We start from the raw sequence: 15,713 nt of genomic DNA, 5'->3' as shown, positions 1-15,713 counted from the left end.
AAAGATTTTGGGAGCTCTTTTTTTCTGCCCTCATGCGGACCCACCAAGATGCATTCACCGCCCTCGGTAGTGGCCGGGGTGCTTGTTGGTGTATGTGGGGCAGGCAGGCAGCCGGGAACCAAGACCCTTGTTTGGTTTGTGGATAATGGTTCAGCCAATTTTGCAGCAAGACAGAAAGGATAGGTGACTACTTGAAGTTGGAATAAGCTGAAGACGAAAGTGTTACGCAGTGATCTTAACCACTTGTTCCGTGGATTTATATTCTTCAGCTTAAGCCGTTTAGGCCACACCACTCGCATCCTGCGTATAATCAAATGCTCTCTATACTTAGTTGTTGATTTGGGGGCTAAACAAGACCGGAATTTTTTTTATTTTTTTTTTCTGGTGTAATCCCACTGGCCGAGTCGCTGCTTTCTAGCTACCAAGACTTCACCTGGGTTGGCTGCGGCCATGTCTTTGCACGCGTTAAGAGCACGATGCATACCAAGACTTGTAAGATCTATTCCCAGCCAGCTGCTTGGCTCTTCAGGGCGCTGTACTATCTCCCGACTCCCATCAGTCAGGAGCAGAGTTGCAAATAGGCAACAAAAAGCAGCATATAGCAGCACGTCGTCGTTGGACCTCAGTGCAGAGTTTGGTCAGAGCTGGGACGAGTACAAAGAATTCTGTGCGTAAATCAACTGAAGCTCCACCCACGACCAGGGACGAATATTGTAGACGATAAAGAAAGAAAAGGCTGAACGTTATTTTTACTATTTTCAGTTCATTTCCCGCCAGCCTCGCTTGCTGCCGACTTCCAGGTTGGGCAGAAAGTTACGGTGCACGGCTTTTTGCAAAAGCGTCGTGACAGGTCTTCACGCCTTAGTTTTGTCGACATCGTGGTTGACAATGGACCTAGACTACAGCTCAAGTCTGAATGGTCTGAAAAGGACTCGCCTGCGCACATGGCCCACCAGCAGCTCAAGTCGGTGCCCGCATGGAGCTCTGTTGCCGTCACCGCTCACGTGTCTAGTCTGAAAGATGGCGGAAACACTGGATCGACGCCATCATCATTTGCTGGCGGCAGATTCCCACCTGGCGTGAATGAAGTGGAACTTGAACTCGTTTCCATCCAGGCTCTGAACCCTTGGCCCAAGGACATCATTGTGTCTGATGGTGTTCAGTTCCCAGCTACGGCTCGGCATCTCCAGCTTCGGTTTTCTGATACTCTGAGGGAGAGGATGAGGTTTCGCCAACATGTCAAGTCAAGCGTGACCGCGTGTCTGGAGAAGGAAAACTTCTCCGAGGTCGAGACTCCCATCCTCTTCAAATCGACCCCTGAAGGAGCCCGCGAGTTTCTGGTGCCAACAAGGCGACCGGGGCTCGCATATGCCTTGCCACAAAGCCCCCAGCAGTATAAGCAGACGCTCATGGCTGCTGGCTTTGGTGGATACTTTCAGTTTGCGCGATGCTTTCGAGATGAGGATCTAAGGGCAGACAGACAGCCCGAGTTTACCCAGGTAAGCATGCCGTATGTGCATTTGAACCCTGGAGGATATGAACTTTTACCATTGAGACTTGGGTTCTAACTCTTTTGTGAATTTAGTTGGACATGGAAATGTCATTCGCAACGGGGGAGGATGTCATGCGGACTGTCGAAATGCTCATCAAACAACTGTACAATAATGTTGCCACAAATTTTGTTCAGGTTGTCGATACGGACGGCTGGCATCCCGTCAGCCGCAAGAGACAGTGTGGGAAACGAGGCAGCTCCGAAGAAAGTGTCCGAGATTTTCCTTCCATCGACGATGGGCCGCTTCCACGCATGTCATACCAAGACGTCATGTCGCTCTACGGGTCCGACAAACCAGATCTGAGGATACCAGGCCAGGTACGTACAATTCTTTCTCCAACCCACCAAAAACCGCAACGGCTAACCAAACCATAGATTGAGCGCGTGGAACATGTGCTGCCAGCTCAGTTTGTCAGCATGATCTCAGAAATCGACAACCCAATCATTGATTGCTGGCGGTGCACACTCGATGGGGGCTCGCCACGAAAATACCAGAAGTTTTTCAGCAAAATCCTTTCCAACCTTCCCCTTGGTCTAAACCGTAACCCCGATGGCGAGCCTGTGATACTGGTGCACGACTCCAGCAAGCCCCTGAACGGCTTCTCATCACTCGGCTTCGAGGCCGCAGAGAAACTAACATCCGACATGCAAGATGGTGACGTGCTCATCCTGCAAGCCCGCAAGAACCGCCCCTTCGAGGGAGGATCCACCGCCCTCGGCACACTTCGCTCTCTTATCTACAACGAGGCTGTGGCAGCCGAATACATACCAGCGGACCCGTCCTTTAAGTTCCTTTGGGTTACGGGCTTCCCGCTATTCACTCCGGCCAACGAGGGCACAACGGACCCTGGCCAGGGTGGATCGGCAGGATTCTCGTCGACACACCACCCCTTTACGGCGCCGCTCACGTCCCAGGACTTTGAGCTTCTGGCTACGGACCCGCTGCGAGCCAAAGCGGATCACTACGACCTCGTGCTGAACGGGTGCGAACTCGGTGGCGGCAGCAGACGTATCCACGTGGCTCATGTCCAAGAGTTTGTTTTTCGCAGCATCCTCAGGATGACCGACACCGGCGTCGCGCAGTTCCGCCACCTGCTCGAGGCGCTAAGGGCCGGGTGTCCACCGCATGCCGGCTTCGCGCTCGGCTTTGATCGCCTCGTGGCCATGCTGAGTGGCACCGGGTCGGTCAGGGACGTCATTGCGTTCCCCAAGTCTATGAAAGGTGAGGAGCCGTTCGCCGGGAGCCCAAGCTTCATGACCGAGGAGCAGCTTGAGACGTACCACCTGCGGCTGAGGGATGGAAAGCCCGTAAAGTCCTGAATTTGGTCTTGATGAGAGAGGCCTACCCCCCCCCCCCCCCAGGAAGGCAGGCTTTAGGAAATCTTCTACTGTCAAGCATGAGATTCTGGTTATGTGTAATATTACTGTTCCACTCAAGAAATCATGTACTATAACTTTGCTGTATTCAGACTAGAAGGATAATGTGACACAGTTGTCTAATACTTATATTGTACGATACAAAGAATTTAGTTTAGTCTAGGAATTGGCATTGATGGTAGAGGAAATAGTCACGACCGTCTGGGCAATGGCTAATGTACATGTACCTACCTACCTACCTACCTAGGTAGGTAGTTACTACGGGCTTAGCTCTAACATTACAGCATGTGCGGGGTGCTGCCTACCCTACACCAACCAGCCTGGGTAGGGTAGACAGTCAACTGTGGGGTAGGTAGTGACTTACAGGGGGCCCCTTGCTAACGCTTTACTCATGGTGTAGCAAGCACGACACAGTCACAATCGAAAGGAAAGCTCGGAAGGAGCACTTGGGGAATGTTTTAGTTCTAGATAGTACTGTTCCCGCGTTTAGTTCAGAAGTGGCATGCGCTGCAATCTTGATATATACCTACCTAGGTACCTATTTGATCAATTCTTGCATCTCTGATCACCAATGGAAAAATAAACCCCCCTCGAGGGAACATTCGGTCCGACGTGCTCACGTTTCTTCAACAATTCGCAAAGGGCCCAATCAGCTGTAGTTTCTTCCCGATCAGGAATAAACTCGATCGCCGTCTAGACAGCCAAAATTGAAAACTTTAGCTATCGACGTTTTTTTTTTTTTTACTACCGATCCCACGACTCAATCGACCAGCCCGCCACACACGGAAAGCCCAAAAGCGACGACTCATTTTAGCGACCCCCGTACAAAATAAACCACCCTTGTTGCGATCGGCCCGCCGGTTTGCCCAAACACGCACGCGACCCCGAACAGCTCGCGCTGCTCCTTTTTGAACACCCCCGCCTCGTCTTTGCAATCGCGGAAAATCGTCGCATCGCCCGGCGTCCTTAAACCATGGATGACAAGGAGCTGCAGCGCTCCATTAAGGAGCTCGTCAAGGCCGTCGGAAACGAGCCGCAAGAGACTATTATTCGCATGCTTGAGAACCTGAAGAAGGCGACGCCATCTGAAGACAGTCTGAGGGTGAACCATACCTTTTCCTTTGTCCCGATTCCTTGATCGCCGTCGGACTCTTTGAATCCCCCGAAACTGCATTGCTCCACGTTAGCTTGGGGTTTCGCGTCTTCCCTTCCGCTAACCAGGTATATGTCTCTTCTCCCAGGCGACCAAAGCAGGTGTGGTGGTTGGCAAGTTGCGATCAAATTCGGACAAGAGCATCGCGCGCGTCGCCGCAGAGGTGGTCACTAAATGGAAGAAGTCGGTTGAAGCGGAGAAGCGGAAACGGGCGGGAGGCCCCGCCGGCGCCTCGTCGCCCGCCGCCGCGTCGTCACCGACGAGCATGAACGCGCCCTCGCCGGCCGCAGCATCTAGGCCATCGGGCAGCGGCAACGGCACCAAGCCGTGGACAGGCGACGCCTCGAAACGGCGCTGGGATGCGGACAAGGTGGACAAAAACCGTACTGGCAACACGACGCGAGACAATATTATTGGCTTGATATACAACGGACTGGCGTTCAAGTCGTACGCGCCCATCGACGCGATCCTGGCCAAGTCGGTCGAGATCGAGCAGGCCGCATTCGTGGCTTACAAGGGCGACACGGCCGAGTACAGGAACAAGATGCGCTCGCTCTTCTCCAACCTCAAGTCCAATCGGGACTTGGCCAAGGGCGTCTTCTCAGGCAATATCGCTGCTTCGAAGTTTGTCGTCATGACGTCGGACGAGCTCAAGTCGAACGACCTGCGCAAGCAGGAGGAAGAGCTGGCCAAGGAGAACATGAAGAAGGCACAGGTGCCCATGGCCGAGAGGTCCATCAGCGACGCGCTGGAGTGCAGCAAGTGCAAGCAGAAGAAGGTCAGCTACACGCAGGCGCAGACAAGGAGTGCTGATGAGCCTATGACGACATTTTGTGAATGTACCGTGTGTGGCAATCGGTGGAAGGTGAGTTTTGGTTTTTATCAATGTTTAATTCCTCCAAACTCGATTCTCCGCAAATATTTAACATGAATTTCCCACCCGCAGTTCTCTTGAAGCTGCCCATCTGCCACGCTGAGGAGGCATGTCGCCAGTATGCGTCGTTTTTTTACTAGCTATGGGACCGGTAGAGGTCCCCGATACCCCGACTGGAGGCTAGGTGAAAGTGCTCTCACGGTTTGTTGATCAGCAAAGATTGCACCTCGACTCTGAAAAGCAAGTAATAACCGAAAGGCTGGTTGCATGTCTAACATGTCTTTTTTTATTTTTTATAAACTGCAACTGGTTGTTTTCCATATGGCTGGAACCAGTTATAGAAATCACGCAGCATTGAATTATCGTGAGATCAGTTTGGGTTTGGTGAAAAGAGAACAAAAAAAGAAGAAAAAATAGCAAGGTGTTAAGAGTACTCGATTTTAAGTGTTTATTTACTATTATCATTTCTTCCTTTTTTCTCTCTCTAAGGCTATGGGGGTGGCGGAAAGGGTGCGGCGCATGATGCGTTTTAGATCTGGCTTTGTCCATTTACCGAGCGTCTTATTATATCCAGTTGGCCAAGTACCTTTTGCTTGCCGACAAAAAATGACGTAAACCAGATTTTCCTGGTTATTCGACAAGATCAGCTTGTTTTACAGGTTGGCTATTATTACGAGTTTTCAGGGGGTTCCGAGTTGATGTGAATCGTCTCGAGGCTTCAGTCCAAGCAAAGTGAGTAAATCCTCCGGGCTGCTTGGCTTCTCCCCACCCTCGGCGCCCTCCTTGCGCACGTCGCCCTCGAGCCCTTTGTCGGCCACCTGCTTATAGAAGCGGCTGAGGTGCCTCGAGCCAGAGTCGCACAGGATGGTGACGACCTGGCTGCCCCTGGGCATGCGCATGGCCGTGACGACGGCGGCGGCGCAGTTGACGGCGCTGCTGCTGCCGGCAAAGATGCCGTCGTGCTCGACCAGCCACCTGGCCATGGCGCAGGCCTGCTCGTCGGTGACGCGCACTGCGTCGTCCACCAGGTCCCTCCCGCGCTCAAAGTTGCCCGTCACCCATTTCAGGCCGATCCCCTCGACAACCGAGTCCACCTGCTGCCGCCGCCGCGTTCCCTCGCGCTCCGATGGCGAGTACATGACACCGTTGAGCACCTTGTTGTACAGCCCGCTACCCTGCGGGTCTGCTAGCACCACGCGGGTGGCGTTCATGCGGGCCTCCTCCTTGAGAAACACGGCGACGCCCGCGATGGTGCCGCCGGTGCCGGCGCCGGCCACAAAGGCGTCGACGCGGCCGCCCGTCTGCTCGATGATCTCGGGGCCGGTGGAGTTCCAGTGCGCCTGCCAGTTGGCGGGGTTTTCGAACTGGCCGGCGAAGAAGCCGACGCTGTCATCATCGGCGGCGGCGGTGTGGGCCTCGGCGCGGGTCCTGGCCAGGTTGACAAAGTGGCGCTTGTCGGTGATGGGGGCGACGGGGACGCGCTCGACGGTGGCGCCCAGGTGCAGCAGCAGGTCCGACTTTTCGCGGGCCACGTCATCGGGCATGCAGATGTGGCAGCGGTAGCCGCGGGCGCGCGCCAACATGGCCAGGCTGATGCCCGTGCTGCCCACGGTGCCCTCGTAGATGGTGTCGCCGCGGCCCGGGACCAGGTGCCCGGTCTCCTCGGCCGTCAGGATCATGTTGAGAGCCACGCGGTCCTTGGGGCTGCCACCCGCGCCGTTGAGGAACTCTGCCTTGGCGAGGATCGTGCAGCCCGTCGCCTCGGAGAGGGATCGGATCTTGATCATGGGCGTGTTGCCGATGCAGGCCTCGATGCCGTCGCGAATATCTGGTTGTGACGGGCCCGGGTTGTCCCCTGGGTCTGACTCGTGGTCCTGTAGCAGCACCGGGCCAGCTCCGATACTTGATAGGAGTGTGGACCGACGCCGTCTAGCGGCGTGCTGTCTCTCCAGGAGGGTCGTCTTGGACTGGAAATCGTTGAACCCATCGCCGTAGCCTGTCACGTCACCTCCTCTTTTCCGTCGACCATACCGCCTCTCCCAGTAAGGATAAAAATCTTGGAAGCCGAGTGTCGCCGCAATACCTACGGCGAAGGCAGCCGTCAGGGCGGCGGTTCCGTATGCTTTGGGATGATCTGATATTGGCATTTTTGGTGCAGTCCTGCCCAGTGTGCTTTATATCCGGTCTTGTGGGCACATTGAGGCAAGACTGATATGAAAGAGATGCGATAATGGAAGTATCAGCCTTAATAGCTTCCGGGGTGAAGATAGCCGATTGGTATATTTTTGTATAGGGACCAATATTTGGTATAAAACAGCTTCGTAGTAATTCACACAATCCACGGTGGTAAATTGTGGAGAAAATGACAGAGTCCTTTACGAAATAAACAATCCACAGACAGTACACGTAAAAACTTATTTACGCGGGAGAAAGAACCCCATGGGAAGGCGTGGTATGCAAGAACAAAGACAGAAAGTCGAATGAGGAAGCTTGAGCAAGTATTTAGGGTATTTGATGTTGATCAGGGAATACACATGGAACAGCCCCCGAGTACTTGGAGTAAGAAAATAAAAGACCTGCAGGGATTAGTCTAGGTCTAGATGCTCTCCCGGTGCTCCACCATCAAGACCCGTTGGTAGCTTGGCGCGAGCTTCAAGCTCCGATTTTTCAAACGACATTTTGGCCGGGGCCAGACAACCTCAGCTTGCTACCTCACGTACCTTACATACCTTGCTACTCAGGGTAGTAGCTAGCTACTGTACACAACCTCGCCACACCAATTCTGACAGTCATTGGCACAAAGCGGCAAGAAGTTGGCGTAACTCTTCCAATCGGGCTAACAATCTTCACAAAACAACAACAACATCCGATTCGTCGTGTTGTTCCCGTAGCTCACAACTTTCCGGGGCTTCAGGTCCTCCCCCGGACACAGTCCGATGGACTCACCTATTCTCACCCAGCTGCTCCGCCAGCTCTTCAGACATCCTGCATGCCAGTCACAGCGCCTCACCCGACCGGTGGCATCTACCGCCACGGCGACAGCGAAATCCTCCACATGCAACAGCAGAAGATGCTTCTCGACGCAACAACGACGGCCCCAGCGCCACCGCCAGTCTGAAGAATACACGCGCGGTTCCAAGACGGCCATCCAAAAGGAGAGCCACTGGCAGCAGCGCCAGGACCTTGTCTCGGCCGACCGCTCCGCAGAATTTGCATCCTACCCGACCGTGACGGCTGCTGAGCTGCGGCACCGCCACGAGCGGCCGCGCAAGGTCAAGATGCTCACGCGCGACTTCATCCAGGACAGCCTGTACAACCCAAACTACGGCTACTTCTCCAAGCAGGTCGTCATCTTCAGCCCGGGGGAGCCCTTTGACTTCCCCGCCCTGCGCGACGAGAACGACTTCCACTCGCTCCTGTCCCAGCGCTACACCGACTTCGAGGATGACCTGGACAGCACGCAGCCCTCGGACACGCGCCAGCTGTGGTTCACCCCAACCGAGCTCTTCCGCCCCTATTACGGCGAGGCCATCGCCCGCTACCTCATGGCCAACTACGTCCTGACATCATATCCCTACCACGATCTCATCATCTACGAGATGGGTGCCGGGCGCGGCACGCTCATGCTCAACATACTCGACTTCATCCGCGACACGGAGCCGTCCGTCTACGACCGCACAAAGTACCGCATCATCGAGATTTCATCGTCGTTGGCCGAGATGCAGAACCGCCAGCTGCGCTCCTCGGCCGCCGCCCGCGGCCACGCCGACAAGGTCGAGATCATCAACCGCTCCATCCTCGACTGGGCCCAGCCCGAGCCCAGCCCCTGCTTCTTTTTGGCCTTTGAGGTCTTTGACAACTTCTCCCACGACTGCATCCGCTACGATCTGGCCACCGAGCAGCCCATGCAGGGGACCGTACTCATCGACCACCGCGGCGACTTTTTCGAGTTTTACGAGCCCAAGCTCGACCCCCTGGCCGAGCGCTTCTTCCGCGTCAGGCATGCCGCCACCGGGGGCCGCTACGAGACCCCCTATCCGGCAAACAGGCTGCTGCGCAAGCTCAAGCTCGGCATGCCCTTTGCCCACAACCTTAGCAAGCCAGAGTACATACCCACCAGTCTGATGCAGTTCTTCGAGGTCCTCGACCGCTACTTCCCCGCGCACCGCCTCGTCACGAGCGATTTCCACTGGCTTCCAGACGCCACACCAGGTCTGAACGCGCCCATCGTCCAGACCCGATACCAGCGCCGCCCCGTGCCTGTGACGACGCCTCTTGTTAGTCACTCCCGTCCCCTTCTTACCCGGCTCCTGTGTTCAAAAATCCATGTCTTGGGATCTCGTCTGGCAACAAATTACTGATGAATCAAACACCACCATTTCAGGTACATCAAGGCTACTTTGACATCATGTTTCCGACCGACTTTACCGTCATGGAAAAAATGTACCAGGCCATCACCGGTAGGCTGAGCAGGGTCTCGACTCATGAGGACTTTATGCGCCGCTGGGCCTACGTCGATGAGACTCGCACAAGGAGCGGCGAGAACCCAATGCTGAGCTGGTTCAAAAACGCCAGCGTCATGACAACATTATAGCGTGTTCCATAGTTTTTTTTTGGTCCCATTTTTTTCTCTCTTTGTTTTGTTGGTACATCTAGCCGAAAGACGTCGAAAAAGAACAAGAAGAACATGTAACACCAGTAGCTGCCGTCTTGGAGCTACAGACTAAATTCCCAGCGCCGCACCTGATTTCGGCGCTTAACCCATCCTACCTGTCCAGTATACGTATTATCCCATGTTCCAGCCGGCTTCTCTACAGAAGCCGTCGCTATAAAACATGTTATGACCTAGCCTATCGGCCGTTCTGCCTGTAAATCAACGTTGCCGATCATGCCTTGGATGGCGATGAACCATGCATGCGCTTTTCGTGCTTGTATTCGCCTTCCTCCTTTGTGCTTCCCTAGTAGTTCTGTTCGAAAGCTGTTCAAATCTTGAGGTCCTTGATCTTCTCGGTCAGGAACTTCTCGGCCTCGGCGACAGCCTGCTCCAGGTTCTCCGGCTTGGTGCCTTGTCCCTGTCGTGTCGGCTCTTTGCCGCCAGACTTGCCACCAATCACTTCCGACACAGCATTGGCCCACTGTTCAGCAGTGATTCCTTGCGAAGCAAGAGCCTGTGATAAGAAAATCAGGTCAGTACCCATGCATGCTCAGGTCCAAGTCTCAACTCGATCATGTCGCCGCCAAGAAAACACAACTTACAGTTCCCACATATACACCGTGAACCACGGCACCTTCCTCCTTGCTGCCACCGAACACATAGACTGACTTTTCCTTATCCTTCGATTTGTAAAAGTTCATGATTTCAGAGACAGCCTTGGCATTGGCCGAAATGGGCAGTTGTCCAATGAACACCTTGGACTCCGCCTTCTCCGGCTTCTTGAAGTGCTCTGCGACAGTGTCGAGTGCCTTTTTGCTTTCGGCCTTTTGCTTCTTCTTTTGCTCCTCGACGACCGCCTTCTGGATCTTGGTGAACCTCGTGCGCAGCTCGTCCTTTGTAACCGACGAGATGACGAGTTGCTCTAGGTCAACCTGCGTCGTCTTGATGGCGGCCTCCTTCTCAGTTCCAAAAGGCAGACTCTCGAGCTCGTCGATGCGCTTGGAGAAATCGGCGGCGAGACGCTGAACCTGGTGGGCAGCATCGCCTGTGTAGGCGACGATACGTCGGATACCCTTGGCAATGCCGCTCTCCTCGACAATAATCATATCCTTCATTATGCCCGTCTGGTCAACGTGGGTTCCACCACAGAACTCGACCGAGACCTTGCGCCACTCTGGGTTCTTGGGATTTTCGAGCAGCATGTCGACCTCAATGCCGATGGACACCACACGGACCGGGTTAGGGTATGTCTCGCCGAAAACAGCGCGCACTCCCTCGATCTGCTTGGCGAGATCCAGGTCGACATCCTTGGTGAAAGTCTTGCAGTTCTGGCGGATGTAAGCGTTTGACAGGTCCTCAATCTTCTTGAGCTCAGGGACCGTGACACCTGTCTTGTGAGAAAAGTCGAAACGAAGCTTCTCGTTGTCGACCAGGGATCCCTTCTGGTTGATGTCATCGCCCAAAACCTCACGAAGTGAATGGTTCAGGATGTGGGTGCCTGTGTGGTTGTTGCGGATCGGTTGCCTACGGAGCTCGTCGTACTCGCAAATGACCGAGTCTCCAGCAGTGAGCTCTCCGTACTCCAGGTAGCCGTTGTGTAGGACGTATCCACCGAACTCTTGTGTGTCCAGAACCTTAAACTCGGCCACTCCATCGATGACAATGCGGCCAGTGTCGGCAATCTGACCACCCGACTCGGCATAAAAGTTGGTCTTGTCCAGGATAAGACCAAGTGGCGTCTTTGGCGGTATCTCCTTGCTGCTCTTGAGAAAATCTTTGCCTGTGTAAATGAGATAAACCTTGGAAGTGATGTCGCCCTTCAGATACTTGGCCTCGGAGTCTGTGCGTGTGACCTTGAGCTCGTTCTCCAGCTCTGATATCCTATGAACGTCAAGCTTGGCAAAGGTTTGGACGGACTCCTTGACCGCCTTGCTTGCCTCGCGAGCCTTTTCCCTGGCCACCGAAACTTCGGCCTCGTCAATAGTGATGCCACGCTCCTCGGCCATCAGTTTTGTAAGATCCTCGGGGAATCCAAAAGTGTCGTACAGCCGCCATACATCCGAGCCAGAAAGCTTGTTCTCGCCAGCCTTGATGGCCATTGAGGCATACTTTTCGAATTGCTTCTCGCCACGGTCCAATGTCCGGGCAAAGGCCTCCTCCTCTTCATCCAGAATTTCCTTGATATCTTGCTGCTTCTGACCAAGTTCAGGGAACTGCTCTCCCATGTGCTCAACGAGCGTGGGAAGAATCTGGGAGAAGAAACCTCCAATCTCGGCGTTGAAATACTTGCGTGCATATCGGACACCTCTCCTCAGGACACGACGGACGACGTAGCCGCGGCCGTCGTTGTTGGGAACTGCGCCATCGGCGATCGAGAAGGCCATGAGCCTGATGTGGTCGGCAACTACACGGTAGGCCGTGTCGATGCCATCGGCATCGTCCTTGCCGTACTTGTCCGTGTATTCACGGGCACCCGTCACCTCCTGTATCCTGGCGAAAAGGGGAGAGAAAACATCGGTGGCGTAGTTGGAAGTCTTGTTCTGCAGAGCAGAGACCAGACGCTCGAAACCCATACCTGTGTCAACGTGTTTGGCGGGAAGAGACTTCAGGGACTTATCCTGCTGCCGGTCGAACTGAATAAACACGTTGTTCCACACCTCGACAACCAAAGGGTCGTCCATGTTGACTAGGTGAGCGGCGTTTCTTCCGCCCACCTTGTCGTAATGGATCTCACTGCAAGGACCACACGGACCTTGGTCACCCATCTCCCAGAAGTTGTCCTTCATGTTTCCAGGCAGGATGTGATCCTCAGGTACGCCATTCTCAAGCCAGAGGTTTTTGGCCTCCAAATCGGGCTCGAGGCCCATTTCAGGGTTGCCTTCAAAGTAGGTTACGTATAACCGGGCAGGGTCGAGACCGTAGACCTTGGTCAGCAGCTCCCACGACATAGAAATGGCCTCCTTCTTGAAGTAATCCCCAAAGGACCAGTTGCCCAACATTTCGAAGAATGTCTAGAGGCATGGAATTGTTAGCTACTGTTTCAAGAGGGTTTACAACAAAGATTGACCTACATGGTGATAGCTGTCTTTGCCGACATCGTCAAGATCCTAAAGAAAACAAGGGTTAGTTGGGTCACTGAAGCCATCATCATTGAGTAAATGAAGATGAGTTGAAGGTTAGTCAGGGGCACCAACATTGTGCTTGCCACCAGCGCGGATACACTATAGTAGAAAAGTGGTTAGCATCATGTTGAGTCTAGGGGTTGTATTGTTGTAATTGACGTAGGTATCCTGTACTTTGCAAGGGGAAAATACAGAACGAATACAAATAAAATAAATATAAAATGATACAAGGAGAACATGATGAGATGAACAAAAGAAAGAAATGCACATACCTTCTGAGAGTCCACAGCGCGCTTCAGACCGGCCATAGGATCAGTCTTGCCGATAGTGCCCAGGAAAATGGGCTTGAACTGGTTCATGCCGGCATTTGTGAAGAGCAAGGTGGGGTCACTGTGAGGGACCACCGACGACGAGGGAACTGCAAGATTTGGGTGTGTGCATCTGATGAGCAATTGCCACCAAGGGAAAACCAGCAGTTGCTCCCAATTGTTTCTTGTTTTTCTTGACATGGAGAAACAAAAACTCAATTGAAAAATAAGATAAATAAAAATTGAAAAACGAATGGGGATTTATCTGCCAAACTCACCTACTGTGTGACCCCTCTCCTCAAAGTAGTTGAGGAAGGTCTTGCGAACCGTCTCAGCGGTCCACTTGACCTCGGTGGCCATGTTGGCGGTTTTGCTTGTTGTCGACAGGAAGGATCTCTGATTTAGCGATATCAAGCCAGGACGACTTTTGTAATATAATTTCCGACAGGGGAATCCAACTGCAGAACCAAAACGTGACGTCGCGAGGGTGGTGGTAGTGGTGTAGTAGTAGCTCAGAGTTGGTGTTGGCGAAGGCGATGGAAGCTTCTCGAGGGGCAGAAATCGATGTCCTGGTCGCAACTGCGGGGGAGCTGCACTAATAGTGCGCCCCAAAGCCGTGCTGCTGCTATGACTCAAAAGACGACGTCCGCCCCCGGAGCGCCAACCGCGTGCTGATGATGCAGTCCAGCTGCCATTGCAACGGCTTCCAACGGCAAAACACCACCTCATTACTTCAACACACGGGTACCGCCGCTATCGTTTCTTATCAAGACAAAGCCCCAAAGGAGATAAAGAAAAAGAATATAAGAAAAAAAAAGGCCGAGCTTAACCTTAAGGAGTGTGTCACAACCGCGGTTTGGAAAAAAGAAATCAGCTCAGTGACACGCATACAACCTGCCAAAGACTCTTTTGCAGCACTCCGCAAAAAGTCACAGTTGCAACACAACTCTTCTCGGATACGCCGACGAACCCGCACCGGAAAGACAGCAGTGCACACACGTCTTTGCTTTCCTTTCCCCCCATCAGTTTCTCGTGAAGCTCGAGGGTGACGCCAGAAGTTTAGTAGGAAGGGAAAACCAGAGACAAAAAATCCCTAACCAACACGCGAAATCACGTTACTCCAATCACACCCTGCCCATAAAGTTCCCGGTCTAGCTTTGCCAGCCTTTGCAGGTACCTTGTTTTCGGTAACCTACCAAACCACAGGAATTGAATCGCGGCAAGGATTCTTAAGAGCTTGCATCGTCTTTGTTTTTCGCCAGCTAGCATCAGCTACAAGAAAAGGGGGCCATAAAAAATCGGGGCGAATAGGTGCCATTGCCTGAGAGCTTTTCTTTTGAACCTCCTTATCGACAAGAAAGTTCCAATTGGGGGGAAAGTTATACGGCACTAAAAGGTACCCTTGGTGCTAGGGGGAGGAGTCATGGAGGTCGCCCCTGTCACGATCCCGGCGCATGATGCGATCGCTGGTCGCAAGCGCAAAGCCGACGCTCAAGACACCCACAACGAACGGCTATCAAAGAGGCTTAGTCTCTTGAACTTGGGTAAAGTTTGCGCCTACCTTTCACCCTTTGTGACTCTTTTCATTTTACCCTCTTCTACAATCCCTTCCTCGCTGTACATATTGCTTATGCACCAGAATATCCAAACATCGTGGCTAACTTGCGACCGGGACACCCAGAGAAAAATGGTACCAAAATGTACGTCACCGTCGAGAATCCGGCAGCTAGACCGGACCGCACCGCCCCGCCGCCCACAGCAACCACCTTGACAATGCCCACTTCATCATCAACACCAGCAGCACAACCGCCAGCCGACACGCCGATGCAACTAGACGACGATAAGTACAAGGTATACATCTATAACATCGACGACGAGCTCTCGTCAGACAGCGAACCAGAGACCGACCAGTCGTCCTCGGGCCGGCTCATCTTCCTCCCAGACGTCGAGAAGCACCTGCTCCGGACCCGCATCCCCCCAGTTCCGCGCCCCATTCTACCCAACGCGGACGGTGAGCTCGCCGGCAAGCAGCTGGTCCTCTACTCGGTCCCATCGTCTCTGTCCGTGCCCGAGGACCAGGACAGCGTGCGCAGGGCCATCCTCGACGCACGCGCCAGGTCCAGGGCCCGGGCCGCCGTCGCGCAGCCGCATCCCGGGCCTGTCGGTGGCGTCGACGGTCGCTCCGCAGTCGGAGCTGCCGCTGCCATGCCGCCGCGGTTGCCCAGTATTGCCGAGGGGGAGATTTTGCCCCCGGATCAGATTCTGTCGCCCGCGGCGGGCATTAATGTGAAACCCTGTGTCCACCGTTTAGGTATCCCAGCCTCCGCGGGACCAACCGAGCCGTTGCTGCAGGCGGGCGGGGTGCACGGTATCTTCCCGTTAGGGAGCGGTGAGGCCGGCATCGGCACAGTATTACCATCAGTGGATGGCGATCCTGATGCGATGGAGCTTGACTGAGTGTTCGTTTCTGTACTTGTACATATATAGTGAGTAGATTGAAGTTGAGTGTACACGAGTAATATTCAGAAAGACTTGGATATTGAAAAAATGTCCGGACCCTTGCGCGATGTAGTGTTGATGGTCATGATGGGAATATAGTCAAAATAGTCAAACGTGGCTTCAGAGACCAGGAAGTTAGTAGCATCGTGATAAGTCGTTAAGTGATCCATCATA

At 53.7% G+C, this 15,713-nt stretch overlaps 6 protein-coding genes across 6 annotated transcripts; 4 read left to right on the top strand and 2 right to left on the bottom strand.

The window, feature by feature from the left end:
- The first annotated feature begins 196 nt into the window (after nt 1–196).
- Nucleotides 197–2,920, top strand: MGG_13512 (aspartyl-tRNA synthetase). Its single transcript, XM_003716247.1, has 4 exons — nt 197–667; nt 763–1,499; nt 1,586–1,870; nt 1,928–2,920. Exons 1-4 carry the CDS (start codon nt 451–453, stop codon nt 2,870–2,872), a joined length of 2,184 nt encoding a protein of 727 aa, XP_003716295.1. The 5' UTR covers nt 197–450; the 3' UTR covers nt 2,873–2,920.
- A 423-nt stretch (nt 2,921–3,343) lies between these two features.
- Nucleotides 3,344–5,782, top strand: MGG_13511 (transcription elongation factor S-II). Its single transcript, XM_003716246.1, has 3 exons — nt 3,344–4,031; nt 4,171–4,947; nt 5,029–5,782. Exons 1-3 carry the CDS (start codon nt 3,903–3,905, stop codon nt 5,035–5,037), a joined length of 915 nt encoding a protein of 304 aa, XP_003716294.1. The 5' UTR covers nt 3,344–3,902; the 3' UTR covers nt 5,038–5,782.
- MGG_13510 (cysteine synthase 2) lies at nt 5,238–7,501 on the bottom strand. The gene has a single exon (XM_003716245.1). It carries the CDS (start codon nt 7,101–7,103, stop codon nt 5,637–5,639), a length of 1,467 nt encoding a protein of 488 aa, XP_003716293.1. The 5' UTR covers nt 7,104–7,501; the 3' UTR covers nt 5,238–5,636.
- An 87-nt stretch (nt 7,502–7,588) lies between these two features.
- MGG_03606 (uncharacterized protein) lies at nt 7,589–9,866 on the top strand. The gene is made up of 2 exons (XM_003716244.1): nt 7,589–9,233; nt 9,341–9,866. Exons 1-2 carry the CDS (start codon nt 7,893–7,895, stop codon nt 9,548–9,550), a joined length of 1,551 nt encoding a protein of 516 aa, XP_003716292.1. The 5' UTR covers nt 7,589–7,892; the 3' UTR covers nt 9,551–9,866.
- Nucleotides 9,462–14,303, bottom strand: MGG_03607 (alanyl-tRNA synthetase). The gene is made up of 6 exons (XM_003716243.1): nt 13,319–14,303; nt 13,005–13,150; nt 12,805–12,831; nt 12,682–12,717; nt 10,213–12,621; nt 9,462–10,124 (listed from the first exon to the last, which is right to left on the bottom strand). The coding sequence occupies exons 1-6, from the start codon at nt 13,767–13,769 to the stop codon at nt 9,939–9,941; spliced, it is 3,255 nt and encodes a 1,084-aa protein (XP_003716291.1). The 5' UTR covers nt 13,770–14,303; the 3' UTR covers nt 9,462–9,938.
- Nucleotides 13,704–15,643, top strand: MGG_03608 (uncharacterized protein). Its single transcript, XM_003716242.1, has 2 exons — nt 13,704–14,584; nt 14,722–15,643. Exons 1-2 carry the CDS (start codon nt 14,464–14,466, stop codon nt 15,495–15,497), a joined length of 897 nt encoding a protein of 298 aa, XP_003716290.1. The 5' UTR covers nt 13,704–14,463; the 3' UTR covers nt 15,498–15,643.
- Nucleotides 15,644–15,713: the final 70 nt, after the last annotated feature.

This window comes from Pyricularia oryzae, chromosome 4 (genome assembly GCF_000002495.2).
Source record: "Pyricularia oryzae 70-15 chromosome 4, whole genome shotgun sequence".
Taxonomy (NCBI): domain Eukaryota; kingdom Fungi; phylum Ascomycota; class Sordariomycetes; order Magnaporthales; family Pyriculariaceae; genus Pyricularia; species Pyricularia oryzae.
Note: the sequence above shows the minus strand (reverse complement) of the source record. Positions and strands in the feature narration are given on the sequence as shown.